General features: G+C 35.4%; 1 protein-coding gene across 3 annotated transcripts in view; it reads left to right on the top strand.

Moving 5' to 3' along the window:
• HNRNPLL (heterogeneous nuclear ribonucleoprotein L like) overlaps window positions 1–24961 on the top strand; it is a 46313-nt gene extending 21352 nt beyond the window's left edge. The window contains exons 5-14 of one of the 3 annotated variants that reach the window (XM_053587718.1): window positions 3038–3125; window positions 5894–5988; window positions 6074–6146; window positions 10775–10846; window positions 15153–15370; window positions 19650–19771; window positions 20271–20472; window positions 21118–21175; window positions 21261–21359; window positions 24241–24961. In XM_053587718.1, coding sequence (XP_053443693.1) covers window positions 3038–3125; window positions 5894–5988; window positions 6074–6146; window positions 10775–10846; window positions 15153–15370; window positions 19650–19771; window positions 20271–20472; window positions 21118–21175; window positions 21261–21359; window positions 24241–24296 — 1083 coding nt within the window. In that variant the 3' untranslated portion in view covers window positions 24297–24961. The remainder of the gene's footprint in view (window positions 1–3037; window positions 3126–5893; window positions 5989–6073; window positions 6147–10774; window positions 10847–15152; window positions 15371–19649; window positions 19772–20270; window positions 20473–21117; window positions 21176–21260; window positions 21360–24240) is intronic. The other 2 variants (XM_053587719.1, XM_053587720.1) reach the window with 2 other exon arrangements.
• The last annotated feature ends 548 nt before the right edge of the window (window positions 24962–25509 follow it).

Here is a 25509-nt window from a genome sequence, read left to right as displayed (position 1 = left end):
TGGGAACTAGTTCAAGAAATCTCTCTTATTTGTATGCCAGCATATGTATAAGGGCATCTATTAGATAATAACAGACTCCCATAGTACAATAAGATGCACATATCATTATAAGCTATTCTGAGATAATATGTTTAAAAAACATGTCTTTGATTTGCTTGAAATTCTCTGCTGCTTCACCTTTTTATTTTTATTTGCTTGAAATTCTCTGCTGCTTCACCTTTTTATTTTTATTTTTATTTTTATTTTTTTTAATTTTTCTGTAGAGACAGAGTCTCACTTTATGGCCCTCGGTAGAGTGCCGTGGCCTCACACAGCTCACAGCAACCTCCAACTCCTGGGCTTAGGCGATTCTCTTGCCTCAGCCTCCCGAGTAACTGGGACCACAGGCGCCCGCCACAACGCCCAGCTATTTTTTTGGTTGCAGTTTGGCCGGGGCCGGGTTTGAACCCGCCGCCCTTGGTATATGGGGCCGGCGCCTTACCGAGTGAGCCACAGGCGCCACCCTGCTTCACCTTTTTAAAAAGTGACGTTAGTAGAATTTTTTTTTTTTTTTTTTTTGAGACAGAGTGTCATGCTGTTGCCCTCAGTAGAGCACTGTGGCATCACAGCTCACAGCAACCTCAAACTCCTCCTGAGCTTAAGCGATTCTCTTGCCTCAGCCTCCAAAGTAGCTGGGACCATAGCGCCTACCACAGCGCCCGGCTATTTTTTGGTTGCAATTGTCATTGTTTGGCAGGTCTGGGCTGGATTCGAATCTGCTAGCTCTGGTGTATGTGGCTGGCCCCTTAGCCACTTGAGCCACAGGTGCCAAGCCACATTAGTAGAATTTTAAAGAATTCATGCCTTGAACCAGTTGAATTTTCTACTTCCTAATCACATACTGTTTCATAATAAACTAGTGACAAAGACACTTGATTTTTATATTGAGTGGAAGAATGTCACAGTAAGGGAAGCTTTAATTGGTAATTTCTAGTATAAGTATATAATAATTGGGACATAAACTTAAAGCAAAGCGTTAAGATATTCTTTAGATTTAATTAGGGATTTTGATTGTTTACCTTTGTAAAGCTATAAACTTATTAATAGATAAGGGTTTTTTTTTTTGGTTTTTGTTTTCTTTTTGAGACAGTCTCACTTTGTTGCCCTCTGTAGAGTGCTGTTATTTCACAGCTCATAGCAACCTCAAACTGTTGGGCTTAACCGATTCTCTTGCCTCAGCCTCCCGAGTAGGTAGGACTACAGGTGCCCGCCACAATGCCCAGCTATTTTTTTTTTTTTTTTTTGTAGAGACAGAGTCTTACTGTACCGCCCTCGGGTAGAGTGCTGTGGTGTCACACGGCTCACAGCAACCTCTAACTCTTGGGCTTACACGATTCTCTTGCCTCAGCCTCCGGAGCAGCTGGGACTACAGGCGCCCACCACAACTCCCGGCTATTTTTTTGTTGCAGTTTGGCTGGGGCTGGGTTTGAACCCGCCACCCTCGGCATATGGGGCCGGCACCCTACTCACTGAGCCACAGGCGCCGCCCAATGCCCAGCTATTTTTTAGAGACAGAGTCTAGCTCTGGCTCAGGCTGGTTTCAAGTCTGTGAGCTCAGGCAATCCACTGCCCCGGCCTCCATAGATAATGCTTTTTTTTTTTTAACTTTATTCAAATTAATATGAGGGTATAATTTTTAGGTTACATTGTTCTCACTTCTAGGGTAAGGTTCCATTTGTAGAAGAGACCCTCACCCAGGGGGCGTGTTATACACCCTCACAATTCAGGGGTCCTCAAACTTTTTAAACAGGGGGCCAGTTCACTGTCCCTCTGACTGTTGGAGGGCCGGACTATAGTTAAAAAAACAAACAAAACTATGAACAAATTGCTATGCACACTGCACATATCTTATTTTGAAGTAAAAAAAACAAAACGGGAACAAATACAGTCACACTGCCTCATGTGGCCCGCGGGCCGCAGTTTGAGGACCCTTGAGTGAGATCCCGCCTCATGCCCTCTCCTCCCACTGCCTGCTTCCCTCTATCCCCGAACTGGACTATATTAGTTTTTTATTGTTCTTAGGAACATGTAATTGTTTATATATTGATTTCATATTCGTATGGGGTACATTGGATATTTATTTTTCTATTCTTGCAGTACTTTACTAAGAAGAATGTATCCAGGTAAATGTAAAAGATGTAAAGTCTCCATTTTTTTTAATGGCTGAATAATATTCCATGGTATACGTATACCACAGTTTATTGATCATGGGTTGATGGGCACTTAGGTTGCTTCCATGATTTGGCAATTATGAATTGAGCTGCAATAAACATTCTAGTGCAAATGTCTTTGTGGAATAATGTTAATATATTTACAATATTTAGTGTTTTGGGAAAAAGAATATAACTAATGTAGTATAGGTACTTTCATTTGTTTTTTGTTATATCCCTAGTGCCTAACAATACATCTGTGAATGATCTTTCTTAGATATTTTTCCTGTAGCGCTTGTTCCTTACAAAATGAGTATTAGTGTTGTTCTAACACTACCCCTTAATAAATATTTGTTATTATAATTTGATAATTCAAATAATTATAATATTAAACATTTCAGAGTCACATTTGAAAAAACAAATTAATTATAGTTATGATTTATTAATATCTTTTCAGAGTGAGGTAAAACTTGAGACTACATTTAGGAGATAAAATAGGTAACAATTGGGAGGCTGAGGCAAGAGAATCGCCTAAGCCCAGGAGTTGGAGGTTGCTGTGAGTGTGGTGATACCATGGCACTCTACCAAGGGCAATAAAGTAAGACTGTCTCTTTAAAAAAAAAAAGTAGCAGTACTTCTCAAATGTTTCATTGGAAGTACTCCAAAATGAGTGTATGTGTATGTATCTATTTATATTTAAAGTGTAGCAATTTTAAAAATTAGTTTAATTGGTAATTAATAGAAGTGACTTGACAGTTGTTGGTTTTTGGGTAAAACAAAATGAAATATATAGCTTTAATATTTTTCTAAATGTAAAATGTGAAGAAATCTTGTTTATTTCTTCATAGGATGTTTTATATACTGTATGCAACCCTGTTGGAAAAGTGCAGCGTATTGTTATATTCAAGAGAAATGGGATACAAGCAATGGTTGAATATCCTTTGTAAATTTTTTATTGATAATGTATGACTGTTGTATAGATTCATATGGATCTTATTTTTTCTGCTTAAGCATTTCTAGATAAGTAGTGTTTACTTTCTCTTCTCACAAAAATACATTTGGCTTAGATTTAAAAAATGGAATTGTAATACCCATAGAGAATTTTACTAGTCATTGTAAGAATAACTTGCTATTTGCTTGAGTGTAGGAATTCAAGACCAGCCTAGGCAACACAGTGAGACCTTGTTTCTGTGCAAAATAATACAAATTAGCCAGATGTGGTAGCATGCTCCTGTTGTCTCAGCTACACGGAGGATTGTCGCAGGTGTTGGAGGTTGCAGTGAACTGTGATTGTGCCACTCCACTCCAGCCTGGGTGACAGAATGAAACACTGTCTTAGGGAAAAAAAAAAAAGGAATAACTTGCTATCTTAAAACAGTCCAGTGCTTCATCTTGCAGTGTAAAATAACACTATATAATGACATGTACACTTGCACCTTATTATGTGTATGTATGTATTTATTTTTACACTTGCACCTTTTTAAAATTTATTGCCAGTAAACTGACCCTCTGATTCTTTCCTTACAATAGTTTGGAAGCACCAAAACTTTAGAGACTTTCTTACCTTTGTTTATTGAACTTTTTATTTTTTTGAATTTTTGAGACAAGAGCCTCACTCTGTTGCCCTGGATAGAGTGCCATCATCATGTCATAGCTCTCAGCAACCTCAAACTTTTGGGCTCAAGGATTTTGCCTCAGCCTCCTAGTAACTGGGACTACAGTGTCCACCACAACGCTCCACTGGTTTTTCTACTGTTTAGTAGAAATGGGGGTCTTGCTTTTGATCAGGCTAATATCAAATTCCTGAGCTCAAGCAATCCCCCTGCCTTAGCCTCCTAAAGTGCTAGGATTACAGGTGTGATCCTAGCCATGTTTGGCTCTTTATTGAACCTTTTTAATGGTCATGGTTTATCTAAGAACTACTCTATATTAAATTTGTTAATAAAAGTTGAGTAAAAAGAGGAAGTTGCAAAATAATATATGTAGGATAAACCCATTTAAAAATAATGATAATAGTAAAGAAAAATCCTTAACCTGTGTATGCATGTGCATGCATGGGAAAAGGTGGGGATATATAACAAACTCTTTTACTGTGGCAGTGCGGGTTTTTTGTTTTTTTTTTTACTTTATACACGTATATTTAATGTGATTCCATTTTTTAAAATGTAGATTAAAGTAATATTTTTTAAAAAGTAATAAAATTTCTGCCTTCTCAGAAATGTATAAAAATCATGTATTTGTTTTATTTTATTATTTTTTTTAGAGATGGAGTCTCACCTTATCATCCTTGGTAGAGTGCTGTGGTGTCACAGCTCACAGTAACCTCCAGTTCCTGGGCTTAGCTGATTCTCTTGCCTCAGCCTCCCAAGTAGCTGGGCTACAGGTGCCCACCACAATGCCTGGCTAGGTTTTGTTGTGCAGTTTGGCTGGGGCTGGGTTCGAACCTGCCACTCTCGGTATATGGGGCCAGCACTCTACCCACTGAGCCATAGGTGCTGCCCTATTCTTTTCTTTCAAGACAGAATCTTACTCTGTTGCTCAGGCTAGAGCGCTATGGCATTAGCATAGCTCACAGCATTTAAACTCCCATTCAAGTGATTCTCCTACCTCAGTCTCCCAAGTAGCTGGGACCATGGACACCTGCCATAACACCTGGCTAATTATTCTGTTCTTTAAATAGAGATGGGATCTTGCTCTTGCTCAGGCTGGTCTTGAATTTCCTGAGCTCAAGTTATTCTTAGCCTCCCAGAGAGCTAGAATTATAGGTGTGAGTCACTGCACCCAGCCTGTTTGTTTTTATATTATTTTGATTCTTTGTTGTTGTTGTTTTTTTTTTTTATAGAGACAGAGTCTCACTGTACCGCCCTCGGGTAGAGTGCCGTGGCGTCACACGGCTCACAGCAACCTCTAACTCCTGGGCTTACACGATTCTCTTGCCTCAGTCTCCCGAGCAGCTGGGACTACAGGCGCCCACCACAATGCCCGGCTATTTTTTTGTTGCAGTTTGGCTGGGCCTGGGTTTGAACCCGCCACCCCGGGCATATGGGGCCGGCACCCTACTCACTGAGCCACAGGCGCCGCCCAGATTCTTTGTTGTTCTTACATTTAAGTAAAATATTTTCTCTTTCAAGGTTGCATGGTTCTTTGCTAGGGAATGGGATCCTACTCCATTATCTCCCCTACTCCTAATTTATAAAGTACTTCTGATGACTTAGAAGCATTAATGTAGATAGTTTGGTTATACTTTACAGTAGAATCTCCATAGTTGACCATCTCCCTACATTGACCACCTTTTAAAGTTGACCTAATTTTTATAGATCAGACATGGACCACATGTACATATCAGTACAGTGGACCTCATTCTGTATGTTGGCCACCTCCATGTGTTGACCAGTTTGTTACAGTCCCTCGTGTGGTCAACTTACAGAGGGTCTACTGTATTTCTTCAGGCCCTTCAAGGTAAAAGTAAATTCTTTTACTAAAATTCAAGGAGTAGGGCACTGGCCCCATATACTGGAGGTGGCAGGTTCAAACCCGGCCCCGGCCAAAAAAATAAATATAAAATTCTTCTAGAAATTTTATGTGTTAAAACATTTCCAGAAGTAAAAAAGTTATTTCTGATTAATTTCAGTCTCTTTTCTTTGGAAGTGAATATGATTAAGTATCAGACACCTTAAATCAAATTTCCTTAATAGTGTCTACATTTGAATCAGTCCTTTGTGCCCAGAAGGCTAAAGCAGCACTCAATGGAGCAGATATATATGCAGGATGTTGCACACTAAAAATTGAATATGCAAGGGTAAATATTTTTTTCAACACTTTACCAAAGAATATTTATGCTTTTGATATACAATTTGAACTTACTTTATTTTCAATCTTAACAGCCAACTCGTCTAAATGTTATTAGGAATGACAATGACAGTTGGGACTACACTAAACCATATTTGGGAAGACGAGGTAGGTATTTTATGCATTTTAGAGAGTACTTACATCTCCTGACAAATTTTTAAATGCTGTTAGATTCCTTTTTCCTGAGGTGAGCTAGTTAATTCAAATAAAAACCTGTTGGTTAATGCTTTTGTTGCAAAAGGCCATGTAATGCTGGAAAATAACCTTGAACATTAGTGCCCCCTACTGATATGTGCTGAGCTATTTATATTTAGTTCAACAAGGAACCCACACATACAGGCACGCCCGCAGTTCAAGGACTTGCATTTCTCCAAGCAGCTCTCTCTCTTTGGAGGAGAGGAATCTGATTCAGAATATTCCTTACAAACTGCAAACTCGCACACTGCTTCTCTATGGAAAGGACTTTTCCCCCAAGCTGGACGAGGCATTAAGAAGGATAGAGGACTCCAGCAGGCTGACTCTACACTTCATCATGCACAACATCGGCATCAGCAAAAAGCCCTCTGAAAAACTCAGACTTGCAATTCACCTTGACTGCATACTGCATGCACCATCACCCCAAGTTTTTAAAGGAGGACACTTAACAATACTTCAGACTTGCATGGGATGAACACCATGATAGACTGTGCCCATTTATTCAAGTTGTATGTATATATTGGTCTGATCTCCCTTAAGGTTTCAGTTGTAGAATTTAAAACTTTTCACTGACGGAAACTAGGCTTTTATCTATAATGTTGTAAATCCGAATGCCCTTTACTGTAACTGTTTACAGCTTAGATTGAAATTGTTAACTGGCAAATACCCAGGGCCAGTTCATCCACAGGTCTTGGGAATTGATATTGCTCAACCAATCCACACAGATATCAAAAAATTAAGGGATTAGAAAGTGCATACTTTTGTTGCACTTACGTTTACTTTTTTGTTTTTTGGTTTTTCCTCAATTGTGGACTTTGAACAGAAATTCTAACATAATGAAAAGGTACATTATATGTAACATGTTTTTCTGTGTGGTTTGATTTTTGTAAAGTGGCTGTTTATAATTTGTCACTTTTTGTAACAATTTAAGGTTATCACTTATGTTAATTTGTGTAACTAGGAAATTTTAACTTTTCCAATGTAGGTGAAAGTAACATGTCTGTCCAAGGTAGAATATATTTAAACTTGCTAAATTCTGAAAAATAAGAGCATTTCATTTGAGATGCATTTTCACCTATAACCTATAAATGCTAGATTTCATGAGCATAGACATGACTGATAAATTGTTCAACTAACTGTGTGGCAATTCTGGTATATATAAATTAAAATGTGGATCTTGTAAAAACAAGGGGGCTGCAGTATTGGCTACATCTCAACTACAATATCAGTATTTGAACCATAGATTGGAAAAACTCAAGATGAATATGCCTGTAAAAGTCAATAATTTAGATAAAAATTTTATGACATCCAAAATATCTTGGGCAGTGGGTACTGTATAGTGCATGTACCGTAGCAAAAGAAAAGTAAAAGACAACATGATGATTGTTTGCATGTTCAAATGTTTAGGACTTTTGGATGATTGGTTCTTTTAAGTTTTTAGAAAATCATCTTGCCTTGTGCATGAGGTTGCAAGTAGGTTTGTTTTGTAATGTAGCTTTGCCCCATCTTTTTAAGCACTTAACGGAAATTCGCTCGGTCTAGACATAGTGCAGTCGAATGCAATATTAGAAAACGATCCCTTAGTACCAAACAACAGGACAAGTGGTTGATGAGAAATTTCTCACTTCTGTTAACTTAAAGTCAGTTATTGAACACCCAGGGTTTTTTTCTCATTTGAAATCGTTTTGGTTGCATTTCTCTTATGCCTCTTAAAACAGTTATAGATATGCTTCTTATTTTAACAGTTTTTACATCTATTCTATCAAAAGGCCTTAAGTTTACACAAAGCCAGCTTAAGTTTTTCATACAATTCTTGTTGGATAAGTTTAGAAATGTATATCGTAGATACTTAAATAGTGAAATATAATTAAAAGAAATAACATAGAATTTTAGTTGTTTATGCTTTCAAGGAAAAATTCTTTTTTAATTCTTTACAGATAGACTATAGCAGTTTATGGCTTGTTCCTACAGTGATCTGAGCACGTATTTGAGTTGATAGATTCGGAACTGTTTCGTTGCTATCCCTAAAGACCTTACTTTTTCGACCCTCCCCGCAAAAGGAGCTATTTCAAAAGCTTAACTTTATTTTAAAAATGTCCTTTTCAGCCCTAATTACATTTTAATGCAAATAATCCTTAGTCTAGACTCCAGGGAACCCCTCTAGAAATATAAAACAAAACTTGTGTATACATGTGCATCTTTTTGAGGAGAAGGTCCACAGCTTCCATCAGACTTCATTTGTATCTGTCAAAGCTCACTAACTAGTTTAGAAACTGATATATTTAGTGTTTGGCTTTTCTGTTCACTTCTATTTTATGTGACCTTACATCAGGTAGTGAATGCTTCAAATAAACTGAATTATTAATAATGAGAATGTTTGAAAGATACCTTGGAGATCATCTACTCTGACTCTTTATGAATGAAGATTGTGAGTTTCTGTGACTATATAGCAATTAGTGGTTAAGTTGGGATCATCTGATTTCCAACCCATTTCTCTTTCCTTTACGGTACACTATTAACTGTAGTAACGAAACTGAGTCATGAAGACATCATGGTGGTTTTGGTTTTAAGATTCCTAGGTCAGTTAAGGAATTGTATTTAGAGTTTGGCATATATACTTAAATCAGAGGAATGTTAATGGAATGGATTGGCAGATTGGATTAGTTCAAGAGGAGTGAGACCATATTTTGCCATGTATAATTCAAACATGTTTTACCCAGATTTTTGAGGGAAAAATAAGGATGCACATTATACATGGGTAATACTGACCATAACTATAAAAATGCTTTAAATTCTTTTATTTATGCTTATGTATTAAAAGTATAACTCTAGAAAGTAATAATGATATCTGTATACAAAATAATATCCTGGAATAATTGGTAATCAGTTTCGTTGAATTTACAACAAACTTGCAACAAAAGCATTTTCAACTACTGAAGAGTAGTTGTATTTCTCTTCGTACACTTTAGACGGGAGCTAGTAGTAGCTGGTATTTTTACAAAAATTCCTTTATAATATAAATACCCACCACCTAATATAAACAAATAAAATTTGAATTGAAATATTAAAATGAACGATTTTTTTCCTGAAAGTTTGGGCCAAAAACATGGGTGCATTTTATAAATGGGAGTGCATTATATATGGCAAAATACAGTAAATAATGAGACATATTGAAGTAGGAGGAACTGTGAATGTTTAGACTGGAGAAGAGATAATGGGGGATACAATAAATTTTTATTATTTAAAATAATAAATAATTTAAAGGGTGATAATAAATTTTCAAGCATTGGAAAGGGTTTTTAAACAAAGGCTAAGTCTGTGAGGCCCTAAGCAGGGTAGAATATGGATAGAGGATCAATTTCTATGCAGTATATAAATTAGAGGACTGTCTGAAAAGCAGAGGCTACTAGGGATGATATAAGACAATTTTTACGTGACTACAACTTGAACTAGATGATCTCCTAATCCTTTTCAATGCTGTAACTTGGAATAGGTAGTAAAAACTATACTTCACTGAAGTGAAAATTAAAGTATTTCTCATCTCCCATGAACCTGATTTGCATAGGTAACTAAGGATGTATGGAAAGCCTCTCTGAATTTTCAAAGATCAGGATGACCAAAGTTTTAAGATATTTATTTTTAAAGAATTATTTGGCCTGACAGTTTGATCAGGAGATTTTCTAAAAGTATTATGTAAGAATTTTAAAAATTTACTAAACATAGGAAGTGCTATTTTTAGAAGTCTACAAGTAATTTTTTTAATTAATGTCTCACATTAGATTGGGGAAAATTGGCATGCTTCCCTGAAAATGTAGCTAGAATAAAAATTATCCTTTATTGTAGTATTCTCATCCAATAATGTAGCCCCCTTGGTTAGCTCTATCTTGGCGTATTTAAACTTTGGGGGTTGCTCATAGTCCTGGCTGGTGTTAAGGTCTATAGGCAATGACCGATCCATGATATGAGCCAGTGATGTGCAAATTTTCAGCTCTCAGGTCAGTAGGTGTTTATAAATATGTATATATCCATATAAAATACTCTGTGTTTACTGATTGTGAAACCATGTAATACAGGTTGTTGTTGGCTTATGCTGAAACTTCTTGAAAGAAGCCTACTTTGAAAATGTGTTGCTGTTGAAGCTAATAGTATGATTCAGGTACTGTCTTTCAAAAGTACTGCACTTAAAGCTTGTTTTAAAGACATGTATTGGTAAAAACTTCTGTACAGTGTCAAACTCTAGCATTGTGTACATTCACTTTCTGAAAAGTATCCATTCTTCCCTTAAATTTGAAAGTGTGATTGTATTTGGCATTTGCCAAAAAGATATTTTCAAGTTAAGTGGAATTTGTTAGATAGAATTATTTTTTAAAACTTTTGGTGTTTGTATTTAAATCGGATATGAATGGATGTTTAAAGTTAACCAGGAATCATATTTCTTTTATGAATTGTAATAGATGTTTTGAATGGGTGTTTCCCATGTGAGAACTCCATTAAGTACTTGGATCAAAATTGTTAAAACAATGTTTCTACTTTTGTGTCAGATAGAGGAAAGGGTCGCCAGAGACAAGCCATTTTGGGAGAACACCCTTCTTCGTTTAGACATGATGGCTATGGTAAGTTTGTCAAGGCAGAAGGAAGGTAGTATAGATGAACTGTTAGAATTCTTGCATTTCTGATGAAGAATAGTACATTTCTTGTCTCTGCATTTTTCCTGCTCACCTGACTTGGTTTATATGGGATCAGTCCTTTATAATGAATGTACTCCCTAGAAATTGTCTAAAATCCCTTGTTTTCTTAGGATATTGATAAATCAAACAATTGTTGAGATAAATGAGAGCTATTGGTTGGGGATTGAAAACCTTTTTGCCATTATATTTTGTTTTGGTTTTGATTTGTAGTGGGCACTGGCCTATAAGCGGACCAGAAAGAAGTATTGCTCAGTAAGTGTATTTTCTTTCATTCCAGCAATTATGAGCAAAGAGGCAATTTGAGTTATAAAGGCAGAAAGAGTAGAGTATTTGTCAAAAAGGAAACATGCATAAGCAGTTGGCATTTTGGCTTTGGTTAAATTTGTTCATACTTAATTTCTCTTTAGAAACTTCTCAGCTTTTACTGTTTGTTACATTAAGATTATGAAACTTAGAATAACAGTCTTCACCAGGAACAAGTTAGGTTTCAGACTCTTGTTACTGTAAGTAAATGTTGAGAATTGCTATTGATAAGACTTTCAAATGGCTATAAGTTGTTTAAAAATATCTTTTAGTTTTTAAGGGTATTGTTCCTATCTATTCTGTGCTTTAAAGTTGAAGCACAAAATTATTAGAAAGTGTCAGAAAATAGAAATTGCTATATTGTATTTTGGGGATTTATTATTGAGAAGCCCCCAGTGTTGCCTGTTGTCCTAAATGTTTTTGGATTGCCAGCATACTTACTTTTAATGACCATTCTTAGCTGTGAGTTTTAATGACCATTCTTAGCTGTGAGTTTTAGCTTCTTCCCTTTTGTCTTTTTTTGAACTCTAGTAATTTATTACCTGTGTGTATGTATTTGTTGAAGTTTCCATTGTAGTCTGTATGACAGAAAAGATTGAAACAATATTGTGTTGAAACAGTGTATGATATATAATGAAACTCTTACTACAGTTTTAGGGAGATCAATTTTCTTCGTTCTTATGACTGATTAAATATTAAATATGGTTGTTTGGGCAGTAAAGAAACACTAGAAGCCTGTTATGCTTTGCATAATAGAGGGTTACAAAAAAGTTGCTAATTACAGGTTTGTAGTATAGTTATGGTATTAAATATGTCATGACAGTCAGCTGAAAGTTAAAACTAGTTAAATATTTTGCCAAAGAAGGCTAGAAAAATCTGCAAAAGAATAAACTAAGGATCTCTACTGTAGAAGTGTTAAAACAGATCATTTCCTTAGTTTAGGTTTGCCTTCCTTTGTAAAATGTATTATACTGAAAAACTGTATAAATAAAAATGTTATCTACCCTACAAAAAACTTTTATTTTTAAGAAATTTATTATGAAATTCTTTGGTAGTTGTAGTGGTATTGTGTAGGGATTCTGTGCTGTCCATATTAAGGTATTTATCTCTTAATTTGTTATACTTTTCTAGGGAAGTAAGCAGAATATGGGGTAGAGGAGGAGAGAGAATGACTGAAAAGAGGTAGAGAAGAGAAATAACGAGGAAATGATGGAAAAAGCAAAGATGGGGATGCGTGCTAGTGATATTGAACCTTTTTCCAAATATTGCAAATCACAGCTGTATCCCTTCAGATCAGCAGTTCAGCAAAACACGTTTATTTGCATTTTGACATCATATCATGGGTGGCTTTTCCTATATGATGGTCTGTAAGAAAGAGGTAATAGGAAAAGTTAATTAGTATATCTGATTGACGACTGAAAGGTTTTATGAGATTAATTTATTCTTTGGTTTACTATAGCAGTTTAAAATCTGCTAATCATCAGTTCTTTAAATCTTTTTTTTTTTTTTTTTTAACTGCAGTCTAGAGTAAATCTTTTAATTTGAGAAGCCCAGGCCTGTGAAAGGAACTGGTAGAAACTTTCATCTTTGAACAGTTTAAAAAAATGAATGTATACATTGATTTTGAGCCCAAGAAAAGCTCATATATATAATTGCTAGCATCTTTGGCTATGATTCTTGGACCAAAGATTTTAAAAGTTGATAGATAGGAAATACTCTGAAAATGTTAATAATACCATTTATGTAGCATTTATGTAGCGTTTTCCCAGGTAAAAAGTGAATTTTTTAAATACCTGAAGAAAGTGTCAGTCTTTTAAGTTACCCAGTCTGTTTACATTCTCTATTTAGTATAGAAAGCTTTTAAACGATATCCAATTTTTCTTATCTTAAACAATATAGGTAATTTAAATAGTGTAGATAACATAATTTAATTCTAATGGCTCAAAGTCATAATTGTAAACATCACTTACTCTTCTGCACTGATTTTGGTTGTTATGGTGGGCAGTTGATCTCAAAGTTTGTGGACCTTAGCCATTGTAAGCAAAGTGAAAGTTTCCACTGCATATCTTTCCACTTCCTATGAAAAAGAAAATTTAAGTATAGTAGTCAAGTGTCATTACTGTGTACAAGCAAGTGATAGTGGTGGGGAGGCAATATAGTACACCACATATACATGTACTTTTGAAATAGACATAATGATTGATATTTGAACCTTGATGTATGTAAAATAGTCTAAATTAGAGGCTGAAACATTTATAGTTGCAGCACATTCATAATGAGCTATATTGATTATTTTGGCAAAGTGCCAATTATAAGAAGCGCAATTGAAAACCCTGACCAATTTAAGGCAACTGATGGTGATACATTGATACAGAATTCCTCCTTAAAATTGCCGAACTTCACACTGTGTTCATATGTACTTAGTGGTAGTGTTGCTATGTTGTTATGAATGGCAGCTTTATTTAGAATACTGAAAAGTGGAATCCACTGTAAGCCCTAATAGCATGTTTAAATAGCAAAATATAGTAGTTCTTAGTAACTCACTTAGTAGACATAAAAGTGAAAGTCAGTGGCATTACATACTCTTCTTGAGAAATGAGGAAAGGACTTGGGTTCTTAGATTGGATTTTTGCACAACAGCAGGATCTTTGCATGCACTTCAGACTGTGCTTTTGTAATCACTAACTTAGGAACACCTGAGAGGTGTGGGGTTTATGTCTAGGCTGTGTATCTCCATCATAGTTGCTGTTGCATCTGACTTCTGCTTCTCTTCATGTGGCTGTAAAATGTGTCCTGTGCCTGCTTTTAGTATCAGTTTCTCCTCTCTGTAGCTTTATTTTTTTTTACTACTTCTAATCTGTTGCGGATGGAAAAATCAGATCAATTTGTTTAAGACTACTGTAAAGTTAGCAAGTTGATTCTTAATAAGGAAGTCTCAGTGTAAGAGATGTAACTTTGTGTATGTGTTTCCTTATAGCAGTTTTAGATCCTGGCTCAGGCATTATTTCCTTCTGGGTTTTTTTTTTTTTTGAGACAGTCTCTGTTGTCTAGGTTAGCATGTCGTGCTGTCAGCCTAGCACACAGCAATCTCAAACTCCTAGATTCAAAGGATCCTCCTGCCTCAGCTTCCCAAGTAGCTGAGACTACAGGTGCCCACCACAGTGCTTGGCTAATTTTTCTTTTCTTTTCCTCTCCTTCCCTCCCCTCTTGCTTAGGTTGGTCTCAGACTCCTGAGCTCAGGGGATCCTCTCTCCTTCCCCCATCCTGAGGTGCTAGGATTATGGGTGTGAGCCTGGCCCTTTCTAGGTTCTTGATACTGTCTCAAAAATGGAGATTGTAGACTAGTAAAACACCTGTATTTGGAAGTATTAACTAAACCTAGGGTTTTAACTTGATATAATTAAATTAAATACCAACCTGAAAGTATATTATAGTTAAATATATTCAAGGGGACTTCTCAGTGGAACTAAAGATACTCTTTTTGTTGTATTTGTGTAGAGACAGCTTCCTAGATTTCTCCGTATATTTTAATTTATTGCTCCTCCAAAAGACCTTGGTCGGAGATTTATTTTTTAAATTTACATACAGTGGCCCAAAGTTTTACATTGATTGCTCTGCCCCTCCTGCTATAGCCTAATTTTATATATTTATATATATATATACACACACACATACATTTTTGTTAAACTACTATTTTTTAAAAATACAAACTTACAGCCTTGTGTATGCAGATACAAGTCAGTATATCTGGATCTGGTACAAATAAATATAGATGTTATTACTTTCCCACAGGTTATGTTTAAATATTCATACCTTTGAGTTTTCTTTGGACATCAAACTAGCTAATATTGAGTTTATTTTTTATGTAAAGTATATCAAGTATTTATAACAGAATTATATGTTTTATTTATTTTGATCATTTTTATAGGATCCCATGGTCCATTATTGCCTTTACCGAGTCGTTACCGAATGGGCTCTCGAGATACACCTGAGCTTGTTGCTTATCCATTACCGCAGGCTTCTTCCTCTTACATGCATGGAGGAAATCCCTCTGGTTCAGTTGTAATGGTTAGTGGATTACATCAACTCAAAATGAATTGTTCCAGAGTCTTCAACCTATTCTGCTTATATGGGAATATTGAAAAGGTAAGTGTCATTTTATATTAGTTTCTTTTTTATTATTATTATATTAGTTTCTTTTGCTAGGATATTTGGTAGTAATTCTGAAAAGGCTACAAATACGTAAGTTATCTTCTACTTGTATCAGGAGCATCCAAGTTCTTTTAGTAGTCACCCATATAAGGTAAAATCCATTATATAAGAAATCAAGAAATTGTTTTTTGTTGGCAAATAATAAGTATAGTTTGTTGGTACTGAAATTGTTTTTAAAGTAATAAATATAAAAAGAAATATAAAGCAATGGTTTAATCAATTATTAGAGTATTGTAGGCATAAAACCTGTTTTTTGTTGATCACTTGAAGAGATTCTAGCATTTAACAAAATGAACCCTAAAATTTTGAAAGAGCATTTGCTTTCATAGAAGTAGGTATACATAAACAGAGCTTTGTCAGCAGTGAAATTTAGGAGAGTTCTAGGATTTATACACTTGTCTCCTAAATACTAGGGTTCTGGTATCTTCTGAGGAACAATATGCTTTCAGCACAATCAATATTTGAAACTGACCCGGTTTTATAGAACATATCCCAGACTTTTGGTATAGAAATTTACACTAAAAAAGTAGCAGAACATTTAAAATGTATGTGTTTTGAAAGTCTTTAAAAATGATAACTGTATTTTTACCACATAACTATGGTTTTCCTGAATATGTGACATTTTATTCCTTGATATCTTTCTTAACAAGTGCCTACAATAGTGCCTGACACAAAGTAGATGCTAAACTGATTTTTGAAGAATCATGAAAATTTACTTAGGGGAATGAATGGTAGTCTCAAGTTACCAACTATTTGATAACACTTGCTAATTTGAATTTCAGTACTATAGTATGTTATTTTTCCCAGTTGTTTTACGCGATTTTCGTGTTCTTTTCACAACAATAAGAAAGTATAGGCCAGGCACAGTGGCTCAGGCCTGTATTCTTAGCACTCTGGTAGGCTGAGGCAGGAGGATCAATTAAGGTCAGGAGTTCAAGAACAGGCCTCTGAGCAAGAGCAAGACCTCATCTTTACAAAAAATAAAAAATTTGGCTCAGTGGCTAGGCCGCCAGCCACATGCATGGGGGCTGGTGGGTTTGAACCCAGCCCAGGCCTGCCAAACAACAATGACAGCTACAACAAAAAAAGTAGCTGGGCATTATGGCAGGCACCTGTAGTCCCAGCTACTTGGGAGGCTAAGGCAAGAGAATGGCTTAAGCCCAAGAGTGTGAGGTTGCTGTGAGCTGTGACTCACAGCACTCTACCGAGGGCAACATAGTGAGACTCTGTCTCAAAAGAATAAAAAATAATAAAAAACTAGCTGGGTGTGGTGGTTTGTGCTTGCAGTCCCAGCTACTCAGGAAACTGAGGCAGGAGGATGGCTCCAGCCCAGGAGTTTGAGGTTGCTGTGAGCTATGATGACACTCTAGCCAGGACAACAGAATGAGGCCCTGGCTCAAAAAAAAAAAAAAAAAAAAAAGGAAGGTAGGTACAAGCCTGTGAGTTGTGTGTGGAAGAGAGCATGGTCTGAAAAGTTGATAGTTTTAGTTCTCAGAAAGTAACTCTTCTAGGTTCTGAAATAAGAATTTTCCTCAACTATTTGATCACAGAAAATAAAGAAAATGTCACATTTGGTCTGGGGGATAAGAATACATGGAATAGCTTTAGCAACGTCGGGAGAAATAGTTCAGATTTTTTTTATACAGACATTTATCTTAGACCCAGGTAAATGTCTAGGAACTGGATGATTGATAAGTAAATGGGCTTTAATATACAGGGTGTCCATAAAGTTCATGTGCAATTTAAAATATGGATGCCCTTATATATTTTAAGTTTCTTTACAGAGTTTTACTTTCCTGATTTACAGACAATCAGAATCAGGCAATTTAATCAACATCTTTGGTATAATCTTTGTCTTTGTGCTTTGAATCAGTTGTCTCATGATTTAGAAACCCAGACCACTTTTTATAATACAACTTACGTTTTCGTATGTTATTTCACTATTTCTATTATCTTTCACTCCACATCTCTCTAAAAGTTTTTAAACATTCTAAGTATGTTGTAATACATTAAATTCAAACCTTCAGAATTCTTTAAAGATTTATGTATAAATTTTTTTTTTTTTGAGACAGAGTCTCAAGCTGTCGTCTTGGTAGATGCTGTGGTGTCACATCTCACAGCAACTTCAAACTCTTGGGCTTAAGCCATTATCTTGCCTCAGCTTCCCAAGTAGCTGCTACTACAGGCCCCTGCCACAATGCCCAGCTATTTTTTGTTGTTGTTGTTGCAGTTGTCATTGTTGTTTTAGCTGGCCTAGGCTCAAACCCGCCAGCCTTGGTGGTATGTGGCCAGTGCCCTACCCACTGAGCTTTGGGCCCCGCCCAATGAATAGTTAATTTTTCCTAAGTTTCTTTTAGATATTTACCGATACAAGAACTAATACTTTTTAACATTAATACTTAGTCATTGTTAGATTTGTAGATTGCTATTGGACTAAATCAAAGGAGCGGAATTTTGCCCATAAGAAAAGTGATTTCAAAGAAAGCTGAAAAATCCTTCTATGATTGAGTTTTGTTCAAGTACAGGTGTGGTATATTCCATTAAAACTGATTGTTGAGGGCGGCCCCTGTGGCTCAAGGAGTAGGGCGCCGGTCCCATATGCCAGAGGTGGCTGGTTCAAACCCAGCCCCGGCCAAAAACCACAAAAAAAAAAAAAAAAAACTGATTGTTGAGTGATGGAGGTAAATGCCATCTTGCATTTTCATGTAAATATGTTCTCAGTATTCCTTTGAGGTTAATAGATAAGAAGGAAGTACATTTAAGGAGTTGGTTTTCCTTTATCCATGATTTCAATTACTTGTGGTTAACCCAGGTTTGAAAGTAAGTGAGTATAGGTGGGGTGCCCATAGCTTGGTGGTTAGGGCGCTGGCCGCATGCTCCAGGGCTGGTGGGTTCGAACCAGGTCTGGGCCTGCTACACAGAAAAAAATAGCCGGCCATTGTGGCCGGCGCCTGTTGTCCCAGGTACTTGGGAGGCTGAGGCAAGAGAATCGCTTAAGCCCAAGAGTTTGAAGTTGCTCTGAGCTGTGACGTCACAGCTCTCTACCGAAGGTGACAAAGTGAGACTCTGTCTCAATAAACAAAAGAAAAAAAGGAAAATAAGTGAGTGTAGTACAATGAGATACTTTGAGAGAGAGCATGTCACATAACTTCTATTACAGTATATTTTTATAATTGTCCTATTTTATTATTAGTTTTTAATCTCTTACTGTGCCTAATTTATAAATTAAACTTTGTGATAGGGACAGACAGTACATACATATTTTGTTACTATCTTGGTTTCAGGCATCCATTGGGGGCTTGGTGTATCCCTTGCAAATAAGGAGGAAGTGCTCTAAATAGCTACTTAAAGACCTTCCCATCTACCCTTTCACCATTATATAAACTAAAATTGCAATAGTGTAAAAAGGATAAGTATGGTCTCTGCTTAGCATGTCATGAAAACATGTGAAGTATTCACGTACTTTTTAAAACTTCCCCTATATTACACAAGTCTTTCTACTAACCATGCTATCTCATGGCCATTTTGTATTATTTCTTTGTTTTTGTTTATTTGTGAAGATGGAGTCTCACTTTGTTGCCTAAGCTGGCCTCAAGTGACCCTTCTGTGTTGGCCTCCCAAAATGCTGGGATTATAGGTGTAAGCCACAGTGCCCTGTATTAGTTCTTATGTAGCATCTCGTTTATTGCCTTAACATAACTCTGGACAGTTTATATAATAATAATAATTTGTTTACTTTTAAATTTCTGATCTATCTACTAGACTACGTATAAGGTTCAAGAATAAAATGTCTATTATGTTCACCATTAAATCCCCTAGCTCAGTGCTTATCAAAACATACAAGACAATTAATAAATATTTGTTGAATGAATAAATATTTAATGAGTCCTACCAGGTGTTAACTTCTGCATTTTATAGGGAGGAGTTAAGTAAATTGCCTCCCAAATCATGCAGTTAATAAATAACACAGCCAGGAAAAGCCTATGCTATTCTTCAGCATGCTATTCAATAGGATTATAGGGATTATAGTCCTCCTTTTTAATTTTACTGAATTTCGGTAAAGAGTTAAGGCATAACATGGCAGAATACAGTTAAGATTCTGGGTAATCTTCTGCATTTGACTTTAACCACTTAGATCATATTGTCTTTTACAAATTCTGTTATTGTACAAGGGAATTAAATGGTCACCTTTTGGGGATTTTTTCATTTGCAGGTAAAATTTATGAAGACCATTCCTGGTACAGCACTGGTAGAAATGGGTGATGAGTATGCAGTAGAAAGAGCTGTCACACACCTTAATAATGTCAAATTATTTGGGAAAAGACTTAATGTTTGGTAATTATCTTAAGTGATGAATTTTTAAAATATTTAAAAATTGTACTTTTTATTAGAGACATTAATTCGACTTCAGAATATTTTAATGTTCTGAACGGACTAGTTTAATGAAGTGAACTAGCCTAATGAAATGAACTAGTCTAATGAAGCTAGCAGCTTGAAGTATCGTCATTTTAGACAAGTTGTAGGGTCATGTAATTCAGATTTTGCTTAGCTATACCTAGTTTTTAATTTTATGATCATAAAACATGTTAAATTAGGCACGTTTTTAAGTTAAAGTTTTCCAATATGAGAATATATTTAATAGACTTTCTTTCTAATTGATGCCTAAACTGTAGGAATGATTGATTATAATCCAAACTAAATCCTTTATTTAAAACAAGTACATATGCCTTTTTTGGTGATGATCTATGCAAGCAAAGTATGTTAGCATTTTGAGACTATTTTTGCCTTTTATCTAACAAAGTGTGTTCTGTATGTTTTTCCTTTCAATCTTCAGTGTGTCTAAACAGCATTCAGTTGTCCCAAGTCAAATTTTTGAGCTGGAGGATGGTACAAGTAGCTACAAAGATTTTGCAATGAGCAAAAATAATCGCTTTACAAGTGCTGGCCAAGCATCTAAGAATATAATCCAGCCACCATCATGTGTGCTGCACTATTATAATGTTCCATTGTGTGTCACAGAAGAGACCTTCACAAAGGTAGACACCGAAATACAAACGTGTAGAGAATGTATTAGTTCTTATTTTAAATATATTTTAGCCTCAGTTTGAAGTCCTCTTGCTCTGTTTTCTGCCTTTGATGCTTTTAGTATTTTGTTATTTATTTGGTAGTTTGTACTTTTCTGGCCTCCATTCTTCATTGGTTTTCATTGGTTTGTGGCTCATTCCTTTAGAGAGTTGGAATTAGAATGGGATATCCTTACCCTTGCATACAGAAAGTTATTTTACCAGGTCCTTAAATCTCACCTGTAACAAAATTTTATGTAACCCTGCTTTTTTCCCTAACATAGGAAGTGCTAACTAGGAACTTTTAAGAAATGCTTCATGAAAGAAGTGATTTTCTGGAACTCTACTCCCTACCTTTGGTACTAGATAAATCCTGGTCAATTCTGAGAATATATGTTTAATTAACAAATCTGTGGTTTTATTGTACAGCACAAAGTTACGTAGATAGTTGATAGAATTTTACTATTTTTTTTCTTACAGCTTGATATTAGCCTGATTTAATTAATTCATGCCAGACTCAAAACTTAAATGGGGGGCATAAAGCTTACTATCTATAAAAAAAAGTGGGAATTTTATTTTGGCCATATTTTTAATGAAGTTTTCATCTTTCCTTGGCAGTTGTGTAATGACCATGAAGTCCTTACATTCATCAAATATAAAGTGTTTGATGCAAAACGTAAGTGAACAGTCCCTCTTTTAAGGTGTTTTGGTTAAGTTGATGACAAGCAAATAACAACTGGGTTTATGTTTCTTTGTTTTAGCATCTGCCAAAACACTTTCTGGTCTATTAGAATGGGAATGCAAAACTGATGCAGTGGAAGCCCTGACAGCACTTAATCACTACCAGATTAGAGTTCCAAGTAAGAAAAATGCCTTATGTTTGTTAAATAATTCAGTGGGAGTTACCTTCAGAAACATTGATAATAATTTTAAGATAACACTAGATTATTTTATTTTATTTTATTTATTTATTTTTGAGACAGAGCCTCAAGCTGTCGCCCTGGGTAGTAGTGCTGTGGCATCACAGTTCACAGCAACCTCCAACTCTTGGGCTCAAGTGATTCTCTTGCCTTAGCCTCCGGAGTAGCTGGGACTACAGGTGCCCACCACGATGCCTGGCTATTTTTAGAGACTCATCTTGCTGTTGCTCAGGCTGGTCTTGAACCTGTGAGCTCCGGCAATCCACCAGCCTTAGCCTCCCAGGTGCTGGGATTAAAGGCGTGAGCCACTGTGCTTGGTCTAACAATGTTTTTTGTAACTCAGTATTGGAAGTGACTTACCATCATTTATATTGTGTTCTTTTGGTCACACAGACCAACCATGGTACATTGTAGGAGGGGACTTATACATGGGTGTGAGCAGGAGGTAAGGATTGCTGAGGCCTCCTTGAAGGCTGGCTTCCACAATCTTTATTGACCATTTTAGAGGTAAGCAATACATATATTTGGTTCGAAAACTCAGGCAGTACATAAAGTACAAAAATAAAAAGTTATAGTTTTCTACAACATCCAGCCTTTTTTGTTTCATCCTTTTCTCCTTCCTAGTATGTGTATATACATTTTAAAACTTACACCAAATAGTTTCTCTACATATACTATTTGATGCCTTGCTGTTTTCACTTAATGAGTCTTGGATCTCTATTTTGGCATACCTAAAGCACTTTTCCAAATTTTAAAGCATCTTCATGGTAGCTATTCATAGTAGAGATGTTCCATGCAGTTTATCTCATCTCCCCACTGATGGTCATTCTGGTTGTGTCTTTGTTTTTTTGCAGTAAGTATCCTTAAAGTTGCATTGTTTAATGTGTATTTGTAGGGCAAAATTTGCCAGCAATTGAGGGCCTAAAGGGATTTATGTTTTGATAAAATGTCAGTAGATAGCCCTTTAGAAAGGTTGTACCAGTTTATCCCCTCTGTGTAGTATATGGAAATGCCCGTGGCCTATTACCACTTACACTGAGATGTTGAATTTTTACCAGTAGGATAGATAACAGTAGCACTCTGGGAGGCCAAGGTAGTGATTGCTTGAGGTCACAAGTTCAGGACCACCCTGAGCAAGAGCAAGACCGAGTGTCTAAAAATAGCCAGGTGTTATAGCGGGCGCCTATGGTTCCAGGTACTTAGGGAGGCTAAGGCAAGAGGATTACTTGAGCCCAAGAATTTGAGGTTGCTGTGAGCTTTGACAGCATTGTATTCTACCAAGGGTGATGAAGTGAGACTGTCTCAGAAAAAAAAAAAAAAAAAAAAGATAGCTATCAAATGGTATTCCATTGTTTTAATTTGTGTCATGTGTAATTGTAACTCTCTGTGTTTGTTATCTCCATAATGGCCAATGGCCTGTTTTTTACATGCATAGAACGCTCAAGTTTAACTTCTAAAAATTTGTGCCGTGTAATTTACTTTGTTCCTGGATCTAAAGGGTATTAAAACTTCATTGTTTTAAATAATAGGAGAAAATTATTATTAATTTTATTGAGTGTGGTGATGAATGGTGGTTAAGAAAAAGGAAAAATGCACAGTGAAGGATTTATGGGTAGGATAACACCTGAAATTTGCTTTAAAATATTCTAAATATTTTAAATAGTCTCAGCAATGCATGTGGAGCATGAGTAGATGAATGTCAGATGTTTACAATTATTAAAGCGGGATGAGGTATGGATTGTAAAATTCTTGGAGGGAGGTACAGTTATTATCTCTTTATCCCCTGCTGTGTCTCATACTTACTGTTTATGCATATTTTCTCTTATAGGAAAATTTTTTAAAGAAGCTATAGCTTTTAATACTAAAATTCTGGTACATTAAGATACTGAAATTGTTTCTTTGCTTTGATTTCTTATGTAAGCAATTGATGAAGAGTTATTTCTGCTTGATCTGAAAAGTTAAAGAAGGATTTATAAAGTAGCAATGTTTTTGTGACTTATACTTAATTTTTTTTAGTAATTTCAGAACTTCCTGAAATTAATCAGCCATACTGATGATCAGAGATTAATACTAGATTTCCTGGAACCTTTTGGGATGCTATATATGTTCATGTACATTCCAGTTATGTCCCACTCCCCAAGATGTGTTTGCATTGGCTTTTTTATCAATGTTTATCAAAACATTGATAATATTTTCTGCAAAGTGAGCTTTGGTGATGGATTATGTGGAATTCTGATACTACTTATCTTTAAGGATTAATTCACTAGAAATAATACTGAGTGCCTTCTGTTTGCTAGATAACATTTTAGAACAGTAGAAATAGAGCAATGTGCAAAATCCCTTTCTTCATGGAGCTTACCTTCTGGTAAATAGGAATAAAAATAATCTTTTGGCTAGGCATGGTGGCTTATACCTATTATAATCTTAGCACTTTGGGAGACCAAGGTGGGAGTATCACTTGAGCCCAGGAGTTGGAGACAGGCCTGAGCAACATAGCAAGAGCTGTCACTACAAAAACTACAAAACTTAGCTGAGCTTGGTGGTGTGCACCTGTACTGCCAGCTACTTGGGAAGCTGAGGCAAGATGACGTGACCCCTAGAATTTGAGGTTCTAGTGAGCTGTGATGATGCTACTACAGTCTAGCCTAGACAAAAGAGTGAGACCTTGTCTCAACAAAAATAAGTAAAAATAATTTCCCCTTATTTTACATAGATTTTTTCCTCCTTTATTTTTTGCTTCTAATTATTTATTTGCTAATTCAAAATGATCTTGAAAGTTCAATTAAGTGAACTATTAACTTTGTTTTTTTAATTTTTACAGATGGTTCCAATCCTTATACACTGAAGCTTTGCTTTTCTACATCATCTCATTTATAAGAAGAGAAGAGCATGTTAAAATTTATGTTAATCTTTATTACAATTTTAAAGCTATTCTTCATTAAAAATAACCTAAAATGGTTGATCTAATGTTGCCTTGCTTACTTTAAGATCCTGTTCTGTAATAAACATATTTTGCCTTGAGTAAGTTTGTTGTAAACTTAAATATCATTTTCATTTTAAGATAGAATATCATTATGTAGACTATCTACAGCTTCATTGTAGATTATATAAACATATGATTTCTAACCTTATTACTATAATTTTCTCCCACAGTAAAAATATATTTGCATTCTTAATGATAATTATCTGCAAGTATTTTTCCATTGTGTATGAGATTAATGCAGTTGAAAAGTATTGCATTTTAATATAGAATTCCTATTATATGTTTAGATATTTGAGTATGTTGCAGTTACTCCTATTAAACATAACTTGTATTTATTATTTTAATCAAGTTTGAGAATAACATTGCACATGTTGAATTTTAAGTACTACAGATTTAGCTGATTTTATATTTCTGAAGGCTAACAGACATGGTTACACTTGTATAATATGCGCTCAAACTTATTTAAATTGGTGTATTTTTTTTAAGTCATTGTCCATTTGTATTGACATGCCTCCGTTTCTAGTTCCAGTTTGGAGATTTTATAAAGTTAAAACGATGAGTTTATGTGTTCATCTTCATTTGTTGCATGTGACTTAAATCTTGAAAATACATTTGGTATTTGGCATTGAGATTTTATTTTAATAGAAGTTATGGTTAACAGTTCCTCTTATAGATAATAATCTGGGATCCATGGATGAGCTTTAGAAAGTCTGTGAACCCCTTAAAATTGCAGAATTTTGAGTATTTGCATTTTTATTTTTTACTCTTGGATCCATCAGTAATATATGTATTTTTCTATATGGTGCAAAATTTAAGGATCTGATTTTATTTTTATTCCAAACAGATAGCTATTTGTTTGAATACCATTTATTAAACATTCTTTCTCCCACCAAGTCTGTTTTTTTTCTTTTAAAAGTAATAGCACCTCATTATATATCAAGTAAAATTAAAAAAAAAAAACATGTTATTAATAGCACAACTCTTAACAAATTCACAACTTCTTCATAATAGAAAACTGATGTGACCATTTCGTTTTCATCTTTCAAAGCAGGGACAGTATGTGTCAATTATCTGTTTTAGAATAACTGCGAAGTCCATAGTTGGCAA

Source organism: Nycticebus coucang, chromosome 4 (genome assembly GCF_027406575.1).
Source record: "Nycticebus coucang isolate mNycCou1 chromosome 4, mNycCou1.pri, whole genome shotgun sequence".
Taxonomy (NCBI): Eukaryota; Metazoa; Chordata; class Mammalia; order Primates; family Lorisidae; genus Nycticebus; species Nycticebus coucang.
Note: the sequence above shows the minus strand (reverse complement) of the source record. Positions and strands in the feature narration are given on the sequence as shown.